Source organism: Anomalospiza imberbis, chromosome 13 (genome assembly GCF_031753505.1).
Source record: "Anomalospiza imberbis isolate Cuckoo-Finch-1a 21T00152 chromosome 13, ASM3175350v1, whole genome shotgun sequence".
NCBI lineage: Eukaryota > Metazoa > Chordata > Aves > Passeriformes > Viduidae > Anomalospiza > Anomalospiza imberbis.
Window position 1 is genome coordinate 1,197,254 of NC_089693.1, and position 18,974 is coordinate 1,216,227.

The window sequence follows — 18,974 nt, forward strand, 5'->3', positions numbered from 1 at the left end:
GCAGGAGCTCTCCTTACCTAGGCTGGTGGGTTTGATCAGCTCATCCAACAAGTCATAAAAAGGGAGTTTCTGCAGCTTGATGTCGGGGTGCACGGGGTGCAGGGCCGAGGTGAGGTGGGGCAGTTCCAGTTCGTGTTTGGGTCCCAGCAGTGACACGGGGAGCAGGGGGGACGTGGCGGGGTGGCCGTCGTAGCCCAGCTGTGGAATGGTGGAAGGCGACAGCGTGGCCGGCATGGAGCTCGAGTGCACGCTGGGGATGGACAGGTCTGCTGGGGTCATGATTTTCTGGGGGAACCTTCTCCTATAGAGTTCTTTGATTTTCATCTGGACGGCGGGGCTGCAGCCAGCCTTGAGCAAGTGCAGGGCTTTGGTCAGCAGTTCGTGTTTGCGGCCGTGCTTGTTCCTGCCCGCGTAGCCCAGCAGCACCTGCAGCTCCGAAACTCGAAGGCTCATAACCATTTGCTTCAAAGAAACAAAACAAAGGGTTAGCAGGTGACCTCCAGAATCCTCACCGGGAACAAAACAAAGGGTTAACAGGGAACTTCAGCACCCTCACCAAGAACAAAACAGAGTTCACAGGTGACCTCCAGAATCCTCATCAGAAACAAAACCAAGGGTTAACAGGGGACTTTGGCATCCTCACCAGAAACAAAACAAAGGGTTAGCAGGTGACTTTCAGCACCTTCACCAAGGCTCAGAACCATTTGCTTCAAAGAAACAAAACCAAGGGTTTGGCATCCTCACCAGAAACAAAATAGAGTTCACAGGTGACCTCCAGAATCCTCACCAGAAACAAAACAAAGCTTAAAGGGGGACTTTGGCATCCTCACCAGAAACAAAACAGAGGGTTAAAAAACGAATTCAAGAATCCTCACCAGAAACAAAACAAAGGGTTAACAGGGAACTTCAGCACCCTCACCAAGAACAAAACAGTTAACAGGTGACCTCCTGAATCCTCATCAGAAACAAAACAAAGGGTTAGCAGGTGACTTCCAGAATCCTCATCAGAAACAAAACAAAGGGTTAGCAGGTGACTTTCAGCACCTTCACCAAGGCTCAGAACCATTTGCTTCAAAGAAACAAAATAAAAGAGTTAACAGAATTCCAGAATCCTCACCAGAAACAAAACAAAGAGTTAACAGGTGAATTCCAGAATCCTCACAGAAATAAAACAAAGGGTTAACAGGTGAATTCCAGAATCCTCACAGAAATAAAACAAAGAGTTAACAGGTGAATTCCAGAATCCTCACCAGAAACAAAACAAAGAGTTAACAGGTGAATTCCAGAATCCTCATAGAAATAAAACAAAGGGTTAACAGGTGAATTCCAGAATCCTCACAGAAATAAAACAAAGGGTTAACAGGTGAATTCCAGAATCCCCACAGAAATAAAACAAAGGGTTAACAGGGAACTTAGGCACCCTCACCAAGGCTCAGAACCATTTGCTTCAGAGAAACAAATCAAAGAATTAACAGGTGACTTCAGCATCCTCAGGACAGCAGAGACCCGTTAAGCATGAAGGTTTTCAAGGCCCTGTGCCACTGCTCTGCCCCCTTTCACAATGCTCAGTACTGAATACAATGCTCACGTTATTTATTACAAGGCTCAGCGTTTATTTTCAAGTCTGCAATGGGAGATTTTTAAAGGCATTTCCATTCTGTGGGCAAAAAGCTGAGAAAAAAGGGTGCAAAATAAAGGTTAACTCGAATTATTTTTTAATCACTTGCTAGAATCTCTGACGCTACTATTTTTTTCTTGCTCTAGCTGGGAGTAAAAGCAGTTGTACACTGACAAAATCCAAGCTGTGCCAATCCTCAACTCCAAACAGCACTTCCAAGTGCCTCCCTCAGTTTCTGCCGTGCAGCAGAACTGATCCACACAGGTTGAAAGAAAGGAGATCAGTGACATTAAAAGGAGAGTGAACATAATCCCATGTGAGCCCTTGTCACCATTCCTGGAAAAAGGAAACTTCCTCCCATTCCACCTCTGCTCTTCTCCCCTCAGAGCTGCCTATCCTGTTTGGATGGGGGAGCTGGGCTTTGCCCTCTGTTAATTAGCATCTTCATTAACACAGCCATTTAGTGCCTCCCAACAGGATCTAATGAATCACACCGGTACAACTTGTCACCTGTTTCCCTTCTCCAGGAACTGGGAAAAACACTTCCCAGACCAGTGAAACCAGTAATCACCAGTGCGCATCAACTGGGCAGGCAGGAGCCAGAAAATCAACTTCAGGGCCTGGTTTTTATTGAAAAATACATTTCAGTGCTTGACAGGGGCTTGCTGAACATCAGAAGGCCTGAGACGCCAGCTGGAATGATGATATCCCTGCAGAAGTTTGGATTCCCAAGGAATCACAAAGAAATACAATGCCTGATGTGACAGGCTGCCTGCATCTTCTGCAGGAAAGCATGAAACACCCTGAATATTCTGTAGCCAAACCCAGAAAATCTGATTCCAAACAACACTTGATGGATGGATTTGGGACCAAAGCAGCTAAAGCAGCACACGAGGGAGGGTTCTGCAATTTCCCAGCCACTCAAGGATGAAGACCCAAACCAGAATTTACATTTGAAATCTCTGACTTTGACTACAAATGCTCCCATCCTCTCTGGTCCTTCAAACTCTGCAAAGTATTCAGTCTCAAACACTGCTCTGATTTTTTCCACATGAATTCTCAAACCTGAAGTGCCAAGATTAGAAAGGTGCTACCCCTGGCTTTAACAAAACCAGCCCAAAACTCCCATCATCTCCTCAGAGCTCCAGCACCTGCAAGAGATCTTCACTGCCCAGGTGTCCACGGGAGGATTTCCCTCCACTGAAATTGCTCCTGGTATTTAAAAGCCCTAAACGAGATGATTCATGTCTTTAATGAGGTTTGCAGCAGCCACACTGAAGTCGAATTTGCCACAAGATTTCTGCTCTGCTGAACCACAGCACGGGAACCTCGCTGCAAATCCTTGCTGCAGCCTTCCACAAACCCTTTGGATAGAACTGGAGCTGTTTTATTTCCCTGAATACCCCAAGAACCTTCTTCACACTTAACTCTGAGACTGTCACAGAGCCACTAATGAGAACAGACGAGGTATTTGGTAAGAAATGAAGATGTCTTAAAAGAATAAGGCATTTCAGCTCCAATCTGAAGTGTTGACAGCTGAAAGGAAAGTGAAACAAATAGATTTGAAACATGGAAAAACACTATTTATAATGCTAGACAAACACTTCTTCAACAGAATGAGTAGCTCCAACTGAAGGGTTTAATGCCATCACCATTAAAAGTCACTTTCTGAACAGGCAGAACCTCTCAAAGCTTCACTCTGCTCTTGTTTTGTGATAAACTCATGGGCTCAGCTTGCCAAGAGCACAAGAGGATTAAGAAATAACTGAGGCAAGGGAGAAGCTCCTGCTCCACGCTGGATAATTTCCATTTTTAAGGTAAAGGCGAGCTGGAATGAGCACACAGAGCAGGGTCCATGCTGGAGCCAGACTCAGAGACCAAAACAAACAAAATCCCCACATCTTCCCCACCCCGGCGCATTCCTCGCACACGAGGACAAGAACAATTTTGTTTGCAGTGTTCAGGGCACTGACAGATCCATCCTTAAAAGCAGCAATAAAGCCTTGTGGGTTTATTATGCTTTCATAATTTATAGATAAACCTTTTATCCACATCACAGAGAGGCAATGCCTCACACCATCCCCACCTTGCACAGGGCACTGCCAGGGGATGGTGTCCCTGGGAAGCCGAGCTGGGAAAAGTCTCCTACAACACCAACAGGAGAATTCCTGTCCCCTCCTCCAACCCAGCTGTGCTTTACAGGACCCAACCTGCGGGAAATGGATTTGTAAGAGATAAGAAATGCTGACTTAGAAATGCCCTGGAACAGGACAGACGTTGCTGAGAGAGAATGGAGCTAGAAACAAGTTTCAAAGGACGGCCTTGCAAATAAAACTAGATATTTTAGAGAAATAGAACTATGAGAGATGCATTGCAGTGGGACCCATAAAGGGTAATTTTAGACGATTGGCTTTAAGGCATTTACAGCTAAAGCTGGTAGAAACACTTACAGTGTTTTGTAATTAGGAAACAGTTAACTTCTGGTTGTGGTGGTGTGAATTGTAACATCTGTATGGCCTCACCCTTCACATGAGACTGAAAATGGAATAAAAGTTTTTAAACACCTCTCAGTTGTCCCATCTCTGGGTCAGAAAAGGGCATAATCTGACACCAACCCAGCTCCACCAGCAGAAATCCAAGCCCTCTCCATGCTCTGATCCATGGTATCCTGACCCTGGGACAGGCAGGATAACACAGCAGGGAAACAACCCAAGTGCTGCCAAACACACCAAGAAAAACCACAAAAAAGCCTCAGTTTCTGCAGTTTTCTCTGTCACATCTCACCTCATCTCAACTCCAACCCCTTGCTGGCTCAGCTGCAGCAGCAGAGCTGAAGGGCAAAGACACAAAGAGTTTTGCTGCAGGAAATGCTGCTTTTCTTTCCTGTTGCCTGCAGCAGCAAGATCACTGGCACCTGCCAGGTGCAAAGCCCAGCACAAAAACTGCCCCCAAATAACAAATAACTGCCCCCAGCCCTGGCTGCTGAGCACAACTGCCAAAATGTTTGGATTTCTCTATCCTAACAGAAAATAAAGTAACAAAACAACAACAAAAAGCTGAACTGCAGAGAAATGAAAAGAGAGGCACAGCTCCCAAGGACTGGCTGCAGAGAAATCCTGCACACTGCAGCTCCAGGTGTTTAGTTCTGGGAATACTCATTCCTGCAAACAGCACTGCAGTGCACAAGGAGTTGATGGTTGAGGTTTTGGCACTAAAAGGTTGAGGTTTTGGCACTCAGCTTCAAACTGGTTTCCAACAAATCCCAGCATCAAGCACACACTGGTACTGAGTGTTTTGGTACTGAGAGAACACCCAACATTCAAGAAGAGGATGAGGATGGTGAGAAACATTTTTCAGAGAGTAAAAGTCGGAAGAAGCTTTCCAGAAATCCAACTTAGCTGGGGATGGTGGCACATTTCTGCTCTGACTGCCTGTAAAGCCTTCCTGGAGCGAGGAGGGGATCTCTGAACACACCTCTGACATTTCCTGCTCCATAACTCAACCCAATCACGTGCTCCTGCACCAGAACTGCATCACTCATGGATTCCTTATCCGGCACCCCAACTCCAGCACCACAGCCTTCCCAAATCCCTCAGGGGATTTGCTGCCATCCAGCCAGCCCCACAATTGTCTGTGTGAGGTGGGAAAGAGGCCAGGCTGTTTTCACCGTGTCCAACCTGGGCCGTTTTTCTGGCTGTGTCATCCCAAGCATCCTGCTGCAGGAGCATCCCAAATTTCAGTGTGTTGAGGAAACACTCTGAAACAACCCACCTGGAAACAAGGAGTATTCCATTCCCACCAAGGAGATTTGGGGAAAAAATAATTGAAATATATGGGAGTAAACCATGGGCAGCACTGATGTCACTCCCCTCAGGCTCTCCAGTGATTATCCATAGGGAAGGGATCTTCTACCCACAGCTCCTTCCCAAAATAATCAGGACATTTTTAAAAAGCTATTAGAGATGAAAACTGGTGAAGGTAAGAATCATTTACTTGGATTTTCTCTGCAACAGCAGAGATGAAATTTGGCTTTCCACACAAACCCAGCTGTTCCAGCCAAGGAAAGATTCCCAAAATGAGCTCAAGGAATTCCAGCCCGCAGCAGAGCTTAACAGCTCAGAGCACTTTCAGGAGTTGCATCTTGTCTCCATGACCTATGGAAACTGGGAATTAAGCTTAAAAATAAATAACATACAAGTGTTGGTGCCTCTGGATAAGAAATTCCCTGGATAACCTGTGGCTGGTCTCACAGGCACTGATTATTCAGGGAAATAATCTGTGAACCTGAATTATTTTCCCCATTTTTAGAAGGGGGGGGGGGACTTGTCTGAGAGGTAAAGACCAGGCAGAAACCAGCAGTATTAATTTATACTTTTAATAAACTGAGCAGTATCCACAGAGTGATGGACAAGACTAAGCATTTTTCACCCATCCAGCAGCACCAAAACTGTCTTCAAAGTAAAATATTCAAATCCAAGTTCAGTGGATCCAAAAAGGATATTTCTCCAGTTATCAGCCCTAGGATCCATCAGGAGAATCCAGTGAGTTACTCCTGGATGCTTATGATAAGTAGAAGCAGGGAATAAGCTCCAAAACATATTTAAATTTATTTGCCAGAACAACAAGAAGCATTTGGCTTGGGCCCACACCACATTCTGTGCCTACAGCAATCCAGCAGGTCCTCCCCAATCCCCCAAGCATTAACCTGAAAGATAAGGGGGAGAAAAAAATAGGAATGAAAAAAAATCACCTCAAACCAGTGAAAAGATGGAAGAGAATGAGAAAAAAGAGATAAAAAAAGAAATGGGAGATCATCGATTTACAAACAGCAATTTCAGGCAGTGACAGTAAATTTCTGGTTATTAAAACCAGTGATTAGCTTTAGTGATCTTTTAGTAATTAAGAGTCATTATGACAGAAGACAGCGAGCAAATTCCTTCAAAGGTCAAGGACAACACAAATGGAAATCTCTCCCTTATGAAAAAGGAATTCCGTGATCGCTTCCAAAAAGACAGGTAAAAAAAAATTGAAACTGATCTTTTTTTCTCTAATAAGAGCAACAAGGAAGTGTCAGATGAGTTTGGAAATGGTTCTGAATGAATCCCAGTAAACTCCAGGCCCCAGCTGTAAAAATAGAGCTCCTGCAAGCTCTGAGCAGCCTCCTTAACCCCGAGAGGAATGTTCTGGAAAAGGGACACTCACACGGAGCTCTTGGCTTCTTGGATATTTAAGATTTGTGAACCTGGCCAATCACAGAGGTTAAAACATCCCCATTTTTAATAACCCACATCCCCTAACGCTAAATCCCACCTGCAAGGCTCACCCAAGGAAACTCTCAAGGCTGAACTATAAAAATGGAGTTTGTTCTCCCCAAAGTCTGCAGGAGGGAGTGAAGCAAAGCCGGGGAGGGAAGCTGGAGTGCCTGGATGACAGCCTGCAGCTTCCTGCCTTTGTCCCAGCAACCAGAACAGCCACAGGTTGGAGCCCCTGCAATTCAAAGCAGAGCAGAGGCAAAGGCACAGAAGAACAATCATAAATATGCAACATCCTCCAGGCTTTAAGGAGGGTTTCATCAGGAAAAACTCTTTTTTGGCTGCAGTGGGACCTGCACGGGTTTGGGGATGAGGGCAGAACTAGAGGAGTGAAGGGACAAGGCAGTTGCAGGTATAAATGTGATTTTGGTGCACATACAAGAGGATTGAGGGTTTCTTCATCAAAGAAAGCTCTGTTTCCACAGGGTATCAGTGCTCAGAAAAACCAGGTTGTAATTGTAGGAGCAAACTGAACAGCTAACAAGAAAAACAAGCTTGAAACCAGGAAAAATCAGCCAACAAAACGATGCTGGAAATGCCAGAACAGCCTGGGCAGAGCTGCTGATGGCACCTCCAGAGATCTGGGCCTCCTGAAGTTGAAATGCGCTCCTGATTTTCCCCGAGTAATGCATGCCCTGCCATAAAGCTGCAGCCAGCAGGTGTTATTTACCTTTGCAGGCTCACAAACAGGAGATTTCCTTGGGAATTCAATGGCTGCAAATCTATTTATAGAAACATTCTGACCTTTGAACCAGCCTGGGAGGGATGAAGCTTTCTGAGCCTTAACCATCCTGTGATTGTGCCATTTTAAGCTCAGATTCTACAATTTTAATCTCAGTGCTAACATTAAGAAGCTGGCAGGGAGGAGATCATAAAAACTGCAGCACTTCAGGTGGAAGATCTGGGCAGGATCTCCCACCAAAATCCTTCTGTACCAGCCCATGGAAGCACAGAACTTGGAATTCCACAGATAATTAATCCAAGGAATATTCCCCTGGCAAGCACTTCTTCTAGTTTATATCTATTATGTTGGTAAAACCTGACTATCCCCAAATTCAGTGAGTTTTAGGAAGCTCAGTGATGCTGTTTCATACCTGAACACCAAAAATCCCCAAATTCAGTGAATTTAGGAAGCTCAGTGATGCTGTTTCCTACCTGAACACCAATAAACTGAAATTCCAGCCTGTAAATTCCAGCCAGAGCTCTCCATCTAATCCCACCCCAGGGATGTCAGCGAGTTCTTTGAGATGTCTGTCAGTGCCAGGATGCCAAAAACCCACAGTGATAAAAGTCCCAAAACTCAGGAATGAGTGACAGGATATTGGAAAAGCAAACACAGGCAGCTCCAGCCCCCCAAACTGCTGCTGGGAAAAGGCAGAATTTGGAATTTTCAGCATAACCCCCACCTCTTAAAGGTTGTCCTGTGCTTTTGGCAGACGCCTGTGGGATTTTGCTGTGCTCTGGGAGATGGGAAATACCTAAACCTGGCACTTCAGTGCCCTTCTAGACCCCAAATCCAGCCCTTTTGCTACAGTTTGTTCATCTGGGAGGGAGATCCAGCCAAACTGGGCAACCACAGCCCCCAAATTCAGTGTTTGCCCACTCAGCTCCGTGGAGTTTTTTGTGGGATTCAGCCACAGTGGGTGACCAGAGCCCCAAATTCTGTGTGCCCACTGAGCCCTGTGAGGTTTTTGTTTGGTGACAATGAGGACACACCAACCACGCCAGGCAGAGCTGCTGGGGCAGGGATTTGCTCCAGCTGTGAGAGAGATTTGTTAGGAGCAGTCTGCCAAGACTTAAGTCATGTCTAAAGCGGGTTTGACTTCAAGCAAGTCCCGTTTTATCTTAATCCGTAACGAAAGTTTTACCAGTCCCAGGAGAATTTCCCTGCTAGGTGAAGGATATTATTACTTTTGGTATTAAATAAGGTTGCTGACACAGTGGTAATCTCCATTTTCTTGGAGACTCCAGGTTCTTTTCAGCCACGCTCAAACTTAATTGTCCCTGGTGTTTTTTCTCTTAGCAGCTGGGAATGATTTCCACGCCAAGCAAAGGCAGAAATTCCAGTTCAGGAATTCCTGGATCTGAGACAGGAGCCTCTCTGCAAACACACCTGAGGCTGAGGGTGAAGACAATTATTTGGGAGAGGGTCACTGCCAGACAAATGGACTTTTTATGAAGAATATTCTTCAGCAAAGCCTTGCTGGCTGACAGAAGAGCCAGCTCCTACGGGATGAGGTGCAGTGGAGCCCCAGGCAGATGCAGACAGATGTGCAAAGAGCTTCCTAAACCCAGTGTCCTCTCAGATCCACAGCTTCTAATCAAAGTAGAACAACTGTCAGAGCACTCAGGAATAGTCTGAAATGCTGTCTGTTTGTGTAAAAGAAGACAGGACTGAGAAGCCACCATCAAAGGGCACAAATTCACACTGATTTCCCCTCGCTCAGTGGTTTAAAACAATGAAATATCCACTTTAGAATCCACAATTAACACAAAATAAATGGTCCCACCACCTCTTGGAGTGATTTAGGATTTCCAGACAGGATTTTCCTGCCAGACTCCCTTCCAGCCATCCTTTCCCAAACAGATATAATTTCCTAAATATCTCAAATACCTGCATGAAGCACAGGGAGCTTTCGTAAGTCAATCTGGAGGGAAAGCGGGAGAAGAATGCACCTGGAATCCCATGAATGTACTCCAGGAGCAGAACACACACACCAAGACCAACATTCCCACACCCAGGGGGTGATGTTTGCTTGTAAAACTCTCTAAATCTCTGCTGCGCCAACAGCCAGCATTGCTTGGCTTGTGTTTGTCAACTCCAACTTGATTAAAATGAATTATTGACATAAGAGATGCAGATTTTCCTCCAAGATTTGAAAATACAATCTTATTTCTGTACCTTGCAAAGCGATTTATTCCCCACGTGGCCTAAGTGAAAAATTAGCTATCCACTAAAACTTTGCTATTAATTAGCTCCAAATGAGCTAACACTTCAAGAGATGAGATTATGCACTCAAATATATCCAAACTATCCCATTTCTTCTCCTCATTTGTCCCATTTTCTAGGATGCAGCACAGGAGACGGACTACATCATCCCCGACTATTATTCTGGTATCTCAAGAAGGTTTAATTAAGAATCATATTAAATTTGGATACTGAATTGCAAAGTGCTGAACAGCAGGGTGAAGGCAGTACATAATTGAATCTCATTTCCCTGAAAAGTAACCAATGGCTCTGCTAATGCCCCAAGAGAGGGAAAACTGCAAAACTGGAGTGATCAGCTCACAATTCACACCGGAACAGGGGGAAAATCATGAAAGGCAAACTGGAACATGACAAAATTCACGTTTTCTTTTGGAATTTGAGGCAAAATTCCCTTCAAGAAATGAATTCCCAAGGTTGGAGCTCAGGATTTGTCAGTGGCACCAAGGACCAGGATCACCCTGGTCAGATCCATCCCACAGGAGGTTTGTTGGGATTTTCTCTGGAATACAGAAAAGCCTCCACTGACAGCTCCAAAACAGCTTAAAATGGGGGAGGAAATAAAGGGGGGAAAGGAGAGGGAAAGGGAAAAGGGAAAAAAAAAGAAGGGGGAAAAAGAAGAAGGGGGGAAAAAGGGGGGAAAAAGGAAAAAGAACTATGACATAAGCTAAAACATGAGGTCTGGGAAATGATAATTTATCACTAAAAGATTCCCCTTCCCAAAGGAAATAGAACTGCTGACAACAAATCCCTCTGAAATGCACTGGCCAAACAGGCTGTGCCCCTCGAACAGCACTGAGATAATAATTGATTACTACCAGCAATTAGCCTGAATGTGATCGCAGAGACGAGCCGTGGATTCCCACTGCGAGAACAAGGATTCCACCAAGCAACCACCCTGGCACCTCCATGGAAAAAGGCAAATTTCAGAGACAATTCCACATTTCTTTATTTCCTAAGGTCTTCAAAGCCATGCACAGCAATTTCTTCAGGCAGCAAAGTACACAGCTTTCTTTTTTTTTTTTCTTTTTTTTTTTAAGCAGTCATATGGCAATAAATCATCAAGATTAATTAAAAGCTCGAAGGATCCTGAGAAATTGTCTTTTTACATTCTGTTTTTATGATATTTAAATAAAGGATTTGCGCCTCTGAGATGTTTACCCACTGTGTTAGTTAAGAATTGGATTGTTATATTAGAGGAATTGCTGTCCTTTTCTGTTTTATAGAAGCACCTACCTGTGAATCCACAGGGTCAGGTTTTTAGGTACCAGCACCAAGAAACTCGTGTTTCCATGAGTCTGGAATGATTTACTTACTGCAATTTATTTTTTATAGGGTATAGAATTTGTGTTTACATCCCATATTGACAAAGGCTGAAGTGCTAAAATGTATTTTATTATTAGAGAAATGCTCCCATTGAAAACCTCCTTTCCTCACAGAATTGCTGTTTATTTATTACATAAAAATAAATAAGTTAATACATTACAATAAATTTAATAAAATAAATAAATTCTATATGTATAGTATAGAATTTCTATTTACATCACATATTGACAAAAATTAAGGTGATAAAATGTATTTTATGATTAGAAAAATCAGCAAAAGAAGTTCTGTGATTTGAATTCAAGCCCAGGTAAAAATCCTGGCAGGGAGAAGTTCAGCTCCTGCTGAAAACCTCCTGTCCTCACAGAATTGCAGTTTATTTATTTATTACAAATAGATAAATAAATATAATAAATATAATGAATAAATTCTGTATTTATAGTATATGGTTTATATTTACATCACAAACTGACACAGATTAAAGTGCTAAATTATACTTTATGATTAGAGAAATCAGCAAAAGAAGTTCTGGGAGGTGAATCCAAGGCCAGGTGGAAATCCTGGCAGCTCCCACTGCCACCCCCTGTCCCCAGCCCAGCCAGGACTGGGGCCCTGCCTCAGTCACTAATGACACACGGGTGACTCCTGAGGCTGCTGCAGAACAGGAACCAGGGAGAATTCCTGCCAGGAATGCCAGGATCCCATCCCAAACCCTGGATCCCATCCCAAACCCTGGATCCCATCCCAAACCCCGGATCCCAAACCCTGGAATCCCATCCCCAGCCCTGGATCCCATCCCAAACGTGGGATCCCATCTCAAACCCCGGATCCCATCCCAAACGTGGGATCCCATCCCAAACCCCGGAGCCCATCCCATACCCCGGAGCCCATCCCAAACCCAGGAGCCCATCCCCAGCCTCAGATTCCATCTCAAACCTGGATCCCCATCCACAGCCCCGGATCCCATCCCCAGCCCCGGATCCCATCCCAAACCCCAGATCCCATCCCAAACCCCAGATCCCATTCCCGGATCCCACCCCAACCCAGGATCCCACCCCAAACACGGGATCCCACCCCAAACACGGGATCCCACCCCAAACACGGGATCCCACCCCAAACACGGGATCCCACCCCAAACACGGGATCCCACCCCAAACACGGGATCCCACCCCAAACACGGGATCCCACCCCGATCCCCAAGCAGCAGCAGGTGCCAAGGCCTGGATGCAGATCCCGGGGCTGCAGCTCCAAGAGCCCCGGGCACACAGAAAGGGAAAGGGGGAGCAGGAAATTCAGATTTTCAGATCAGCCCCGAGGCAGGGCTTCTCCCCACGCACCGAGAGGCAGAAGAATGGCAGGGGAAGCAGATCTTCCTGCTTTTCTTCAGCCCTCAATGAGGAGAAAGAAAATGGTTTGGAATGAAAAGGCAGCCGAAGATGCAGCTTAAGGAAGGCCTGAGCTGTTGGCAACGCTGACCCCAACCCCACAATCCTATTTCACCCCTCAAAATCTGGGATATTCGGTCCTTCCAGCTTTCAGAGCTGTCCATGCCAGAAAACTGCATTTTTATGTGTATTACCAGAGTGTTACCTATAGGCTCAAGCACGCAGTGAGTTAGGAAATTCTATATATTCTGTATGCAATATTTTCCTGGCCCACACAGAGCACAGCGGGGCCTTTAGGAACATTTTCCCAGCACTCTGGCATATGCTAAGGACATGGCTTGGTGGGAAGAGGGAGATTTCATTCCCCCAAGCCACCACCTCACCCTCCAGACACTTTTCCTTACAATCAGACTGAATCCAATTAATTTATTCCCACACTAACCCCTACATGGAAACAAACCCCTTGATGGAATGAGGGGGTTTTAGAAGCCAAGTTTCAGCCACACCTAGGATTTCAAATCCACAAAAACCACTGCAAGCGAACTCCAACAGGACCCTGCATTCACTGGGAATAAACCAGGATCCAAAGAGAAAGCTCTGGTAGCAAAATGATCAAAATCCTAACCAGGGTAGAGAGACAGAGCCGCAGTTTCTGATTCAACATTCCCTCACTTTTCCAAGCCTTCCTCCCCCCATTCTCATCTTTCTCATTCAAACATTCCCCTCACTTTCCCGAGCTTCAGCCACGAGAATAAACCAGGATCCAAAGAGCTGCCTAAGAAAACTCTGATAGCAAAATGATCAAATTCCCAGCCCACTTAGAGAGACAGAGCTGCAGTTTCTGATTTAAGCATTCCCTCACTTTTCCAAGCTTCAGCCACAAGAATAAACCAGGATCCACAGAACTGCCTAAGAAAACTCCATAGAAAAATCAAAATCCCAACCGAGAGAGCTGCAGCTTCTGATTCAACATTCCCTCACTTTTCCAAGCCTTCCTCCCCCCATTCCCATCCCACTCTGGGGGCAGGATGTTCCATCACTGCTCCTTTTCATCCTGACTGACCAAACCACTGTCCCACCTCATTAAGCACCTCATCCAAATCCCACCCTGGACAGGAATTTGCATTTAGACAAGGCTTTTGCAGCTCATTAATGGCCTCTGAATAACTCTCACACGTTCATGAATTTATACCCTGCCTGTCCCTTTTACACACACAGGATTATTTAGGGTCTGGTGACAAAACAAGGCATTTTCTGGGGTTCAGCAGAGATTTTTAGTATGAATTGGCTTCACCTTTGTGCCTCCTGATCCACTCACTAGGTAACAACCTACAGCTCCTACTACCAGGTAAGGATGTTTTAATTGCTTCACAAAACTGCTCAGCCCCGGTGTGAAAAGGAAAAATACAAATAAAGGCATCAAGACATCATCGTGTGGGCCCAAGGAATGGAGTCCACGCCATTAATCAATTATTAATTAGCTCACGCCTTTTACCAAACTGTGTTCGTGTCCTCTAAAAAAACCAAGCCACATTCTACCAAACTTTTTGAGTGAACTGAACATGAGAAACAAGTTCCAACACATCTCAGCTTCCCCTGCACACAGCTTGGCACCACCTCAGAGTCCTCCATGTGTTTAGGAACAACAGAACAGCACAGGTCAAAGGAAACGATGAAAATCCAGTCTGCACGCACAAGCTGAGCATTCCTCCAGCATCAATAACTCCTTTAAAAAGTGAAGCCAGGCTCGGGATCCTCAGCTGCTATTCAAAGTTCTTCTGTTACCATCAGGCTGAGCTGTTCCAGGAGCAGACAATAGGGGAAGGTCATGCATGGAGTCCTGCACTGGCACTCTGGGCTTAACCTGTTCCTGAACACCCAGAGAAGCCCGGACCAGCAGGGTTTGAAGGATGGAACATCACTGGCAGAGCCCAGTTTAATGTCCAGAACTTGTGGGAAGAGCAGAGCAGCCAGCCCAGAGCTTTGCAGAGTGACCTTTGCCACTGCTGGGCCCAAGATAAACACAGGTATGAGAACATCGGCTCAGCTGCGAGCACAGAAATCACTGGGAGAAATGGTTGGGAGGGAGCAGAGAGCAAAAAGACAAAAAATTATTCTAAATTATGGCAATTCCTGCTTCACCCAAAGGTCCAAGTATGGGTGGGTTTGGTGGTCTCATCATAAAAAAATCTATTAAATAATTATATATACACACAGATGAGAAGTGGAAATGTCAGAGGATGGCAGAAGTCCAGCATGACTTCCCTAATGAAGAAATAATAAAAGCTCAGTTTTCAACCTAAAAATAGAGGACCTGGGGACAGCTGTGATCCAATCCAGAAAACCACGAGCAGCACACAGAGATGGACAGGGAGGAGCCGTTTGTCCTCCTCCATCACAACATCCATGGATGGAACCAGGCTCCAAACAACAAAAGAAGGGTCAAGAAATCCCTCCCAAAATACTGGGAACTAAATCAGGTTATAAAGGCTCAAGGAAACCTAGAGAGGCACTTGAAAATAGCTTTATTATGGCTCATGCACCCCACTGGATGCAGAGGGCTGAGCTGGAAGTGCCTGGACACAGAGGAATATTGCAGGGAGGGGACTTCTCCCACTTCGCCCTGTTGCTGCTTTTCCTCCCGCACTCATTTCCAGAAGCTGCAGGAGACACCACCAGGCTGGATGGACCCTTGGTCTGAACCACCACAGCCACTTTTCCATCCCTAAGAATCAGTTTCTAACACATTTATTTTCAGTCATTTCCTCTGCAAGCCAAGTGACATTGTCGAGGGCCTCAAATAAAAATGTCACTGCAGAACAGAGAGAGTCCCATTTAACAGCAAAGAGGTAAAAGTAGGAATTAACTGAATGAAAACCTGGGTGGACACCCTTTAGAAAAATATTATTTCAAATCCTTGTGATTCAAACCAACAACAGTTCTGATACTTGAAAAAAAAATATTTGAAGCCCTGCCATGGAGTGGCCTCAGCAGATTCACAGATGAGAGGCTGTTAAATCAACACAGAACCTACCAAAAAGAACAGCTTTGTTTGTGTCCCACGTTCCTGCTGCTGTGCATTTCTAGGTGCACTCACAGCTCCATCCAGAGCCTGAGCAGAGCTGCCTCCAACAGCTTTTCCAAGAAGCTGAAAATCTCCACAAATACTTGGACTGCTTCAAAGGCTCTTATTTTGCACCAGGGAAACGAGATACAACATCTGCACAGAAGTGAGATCATTTTGTCAAGGGAGTCTCGAGAAACAAGATCAGGAATGAATGTATCAAAAACATTCTCATCCACACAACTTTTTACAGGACTCTCCTGCAGTCCAGACTACAGATTTTACCTGAACCAAATTGTCCCTACTGCATTTGGCTTCTGCTTTTTACAAAAGAATACAGAACAGGGAGCTGCACCTAAGCTAAACTGTCAAGACAAACTCACTTTGCTGCTGTTTTCATCCTATATTCTGTTTTGCACACTAACTAACCATTTCTCAATTGAGTATCTTGTATAAACCATCCTGTAGATCCCGTTTTTCAGCTGAATATCTTGCATAAACCGAGCTTAGAAAAGCCAGGCCTCAAAGTTCTGCCCAGCATGAATTTCTGAGAACATTTCTCACGTGTTTGCACACTCCACTGACCGTGGCCACAAAAGATGCAATTTCAGGTGTTGCAGCCAAGCAAGGAGGAGACTGAGCTCAGTTTTTCTCATGCTTAGAACCATGGATTTAATGGGAGAAGGGGAAGGAGTGGGAGAGCTTCAAATGGACAATAACCTAATGGAGCCTCCTGGTGAAGAGCTGTGTGTCACCTTCTCCCCTCTGAAGGTTCACTGCTTATGAAATTTCAATTTTTGGAAGCAATTCCCACCTTTTCCACTGGTATCAGTGGACAATCTCAGGAACTACTTTTGCACACTGCTGAGGATGTGCACAAACAGAAATCCTCAGGAGAAAAAAACTCCTCGAGAACGACATCGTGGCATGGAATCACCTGCCCAAATCCCATTCCCAAAATTCTCTGTCAAAGATGTGAGGTCCAGCAGGATGACCTGGCAGGAGGTTTGGGAACAGGGCTTGTTCAGCCTGGTGGAGAGAAGGCTTTGGAGCAACCACCTGGCAGCCTTCCAATGTGTCCAGGAGGTCACCACGGATACAGCCCTGATCTTTTCCTCCTGGAACACAGCACAAGCTGAAGGAGGAGGTTCAGGATGGAGATCAAAAAAAGCCAAACCAACCCTGTTTTTACCATGAAAACAGCCAAGCCAGGGAAGAGGTTGTCCACAGAGGTGGTGCCATCTCCATCCCTGGAGGTTTCACAGACCAGACTGGACCAAGCCCTGAGTGACCTGTTCTGACCCCACAGCTGATCCTGCCTGGGCTGGAGATCCCCCACAGTCCCTCCCAGCCAGAATCACTGAATGATCCATGGGCAGGATCAAGGGAGCAAGAAGGTGGCAAAAAGAAAGAAACACCATGAAAAACCAACAGGAGAGCCCTGCCGAACTCTGGTTTAAAGAATTCAGCATGACAATTTCTATCAGGGCTGGAGATTGGGAAAAAGCACTGAGGATACACCACAAACAGATAAAGCACAGGGGAGGAAGTGTCTACAGAGATAAAGGGATGCTTCACCACTGCAGGGATGCAGGAGGAGCTGCTGGCTGTGTGAGCCCCGAGGCAGGGCAGAGACAGGAGCTGCCCCTTGCCCCCTGCCCTGCTGTCAGGCATCCTTCCCAGATGGAAAGTGGCCACTGGAGCATTTCCTGCAGCCCAGGCAGCCCAGGCAGAGCCCATCCATGTTTACTCCCAAGTGTCCAGCCAGCTCATTCCCATTTCCTAACCCAAACACGGGAAGTTCACTGCGGAGCATCTGCAGTGCAGCCCATGAGGTGACAGCACTTATCTCTGTCCCCTAAATAAACTTCCACATGGCCACATGGCTCTGCTGCAGAGCCCAGGGCTCCCTTCTCCCCAGGCACAGGCTTTAGGAGGCTCCTTTTCCTTCTCATTAATTATCCTGCCACTTCCCATATAAATCTCTTGTATATCATCTTCCATAGACGTGCAGGTCAAGCTCAAGCTGACCTCTGGTCTAATTGTACCCTGGCTTTTCATTTCTTTGTTTCCCATATTCCAGACAAGCCCATAATACCCTCCCACTCTTCCCTAGCCTTGGAATCCAATCTCCAGAGCGCTCTGAAGGGACACAACAGACCAGCAGGGACATCCACAGCCAGCCCCAATCCCAAAGGGAAAACAAGAGGAAGCAAATTGCTGAGCAGCTCCTGGATCAATCCAGCTGCACCAGCCACGGAAGCCTCAGCCAAAGAGGGAGAAGAAAAGGTTTGAAGGGACAATAATATCCTGTTCCCCTGGCTCCATGGAATTCTGCCTGAAAACCTGCACGATCAGAACAAAACTACCATCTCCTGGCCCCATCCTCAGCTCCAAATATTCTCAAAGCTTTAATACTTCCTAGTTTGTCTTGTAGCCCCCAAGCTTTTAATTTACTTTGAAATAGCCACATCTTATGGCAGTGGCTACGTTTGAAATGGCTTTGATAGCGTTGAGTAAAATTACAGAAATAATAAGCAGTCTTTTGTAAGCTCCTTTCTCCTCCTCATCCCCCTCCCTAGCAAAAGATTTTTGAATATCTACTCTCTCTACTCACTCTCCATTTAAGAAAGGCATTTGTTTCCATGAACAGACAGCTACTGAAGGTACTACGTGCAATTTCAGCATCATAAAATCCAATCACCTCCACTTTAAAAAGCCCAAACCAACACTCTCAGCACTTACTGGTCTGCACAGAGCTGGAGCAGTGACAGAGCACAATCAATACCCGAGCTTCAGCAAGAGGATCCCAAAACCCAGCTGCAGTCACTCCAGATGGGCATTTCCCCTTTCCTCCTGCTCAAGAACAGGACAAACATTTGTTTGTGATTCTTGCAGGCACAATTCTGTTAATCAGAGGTGAAGGGGGGCAGCACAGGCTGAGACACACAAGGTATTTACAGAGAAAATTTTCACACAAAAGCTGTGTTTGCATTCTTCTCTGAAATCTGTGGTTTTCAAAAGGCTTTTACTACTTTTTATGGAGGGTGATAAAGCCCAGTTTTCCATTAGAAGGGCACCTGTAAAGCAAAGGTTTCTACACTGGAAGCACAGCAGCAAAAGCAGAGAGACATTTCTGACACAACTTCAGCTCTGGAGGTGAAATTCTCTCCTCGTGGAGCCAAGAGCCAAACACCAACAGCCCGTGTAAGAGAAAAGCCCCAAGAGAGAAATCATTCTCCAGCCTCTGGGGCACTGAGTTATCCAAAAATTAACCCTCTCAAAA

At 45.6% G+C, this 18,974-nt stretch overlaps 1 protein-coding gene and 1 long non-coding RNA gene across 2 annotated transcripts in view; one reads left to right on the plus strand and one right to left on the minus strand.

Moving 5' to 3' along the window:
* Positions 1-18,974, minus strand: part of PIAS1 (protein inhibitor of activated STAT 1) — a 56,281-nt gene that overhangs the window by 32,233 nt on the left and 5,074 nt on the right. The window contains 1 exon segment of the mRNA XM_068203502.1: positions 18-462. Coding sequence (XP_068059603.1) covers positions 18-462 — 445 coding nt within the window.
* The window catches only part of LOC137481673 (uncharacterized), a 358,787-nt gene continuing 358,649 nt past the window's right edge, over positions 18,837-18,974 (plus strand). The window contains exon 1 of the long non-coding RNA XR_011003597.1: positions 18,837-18,847. This is a non-coding gene — a long non-coding RNA (uncharacterized lncRNA). The remainder of the gene's footprint in view (positions 18,848-18,974) is intronic.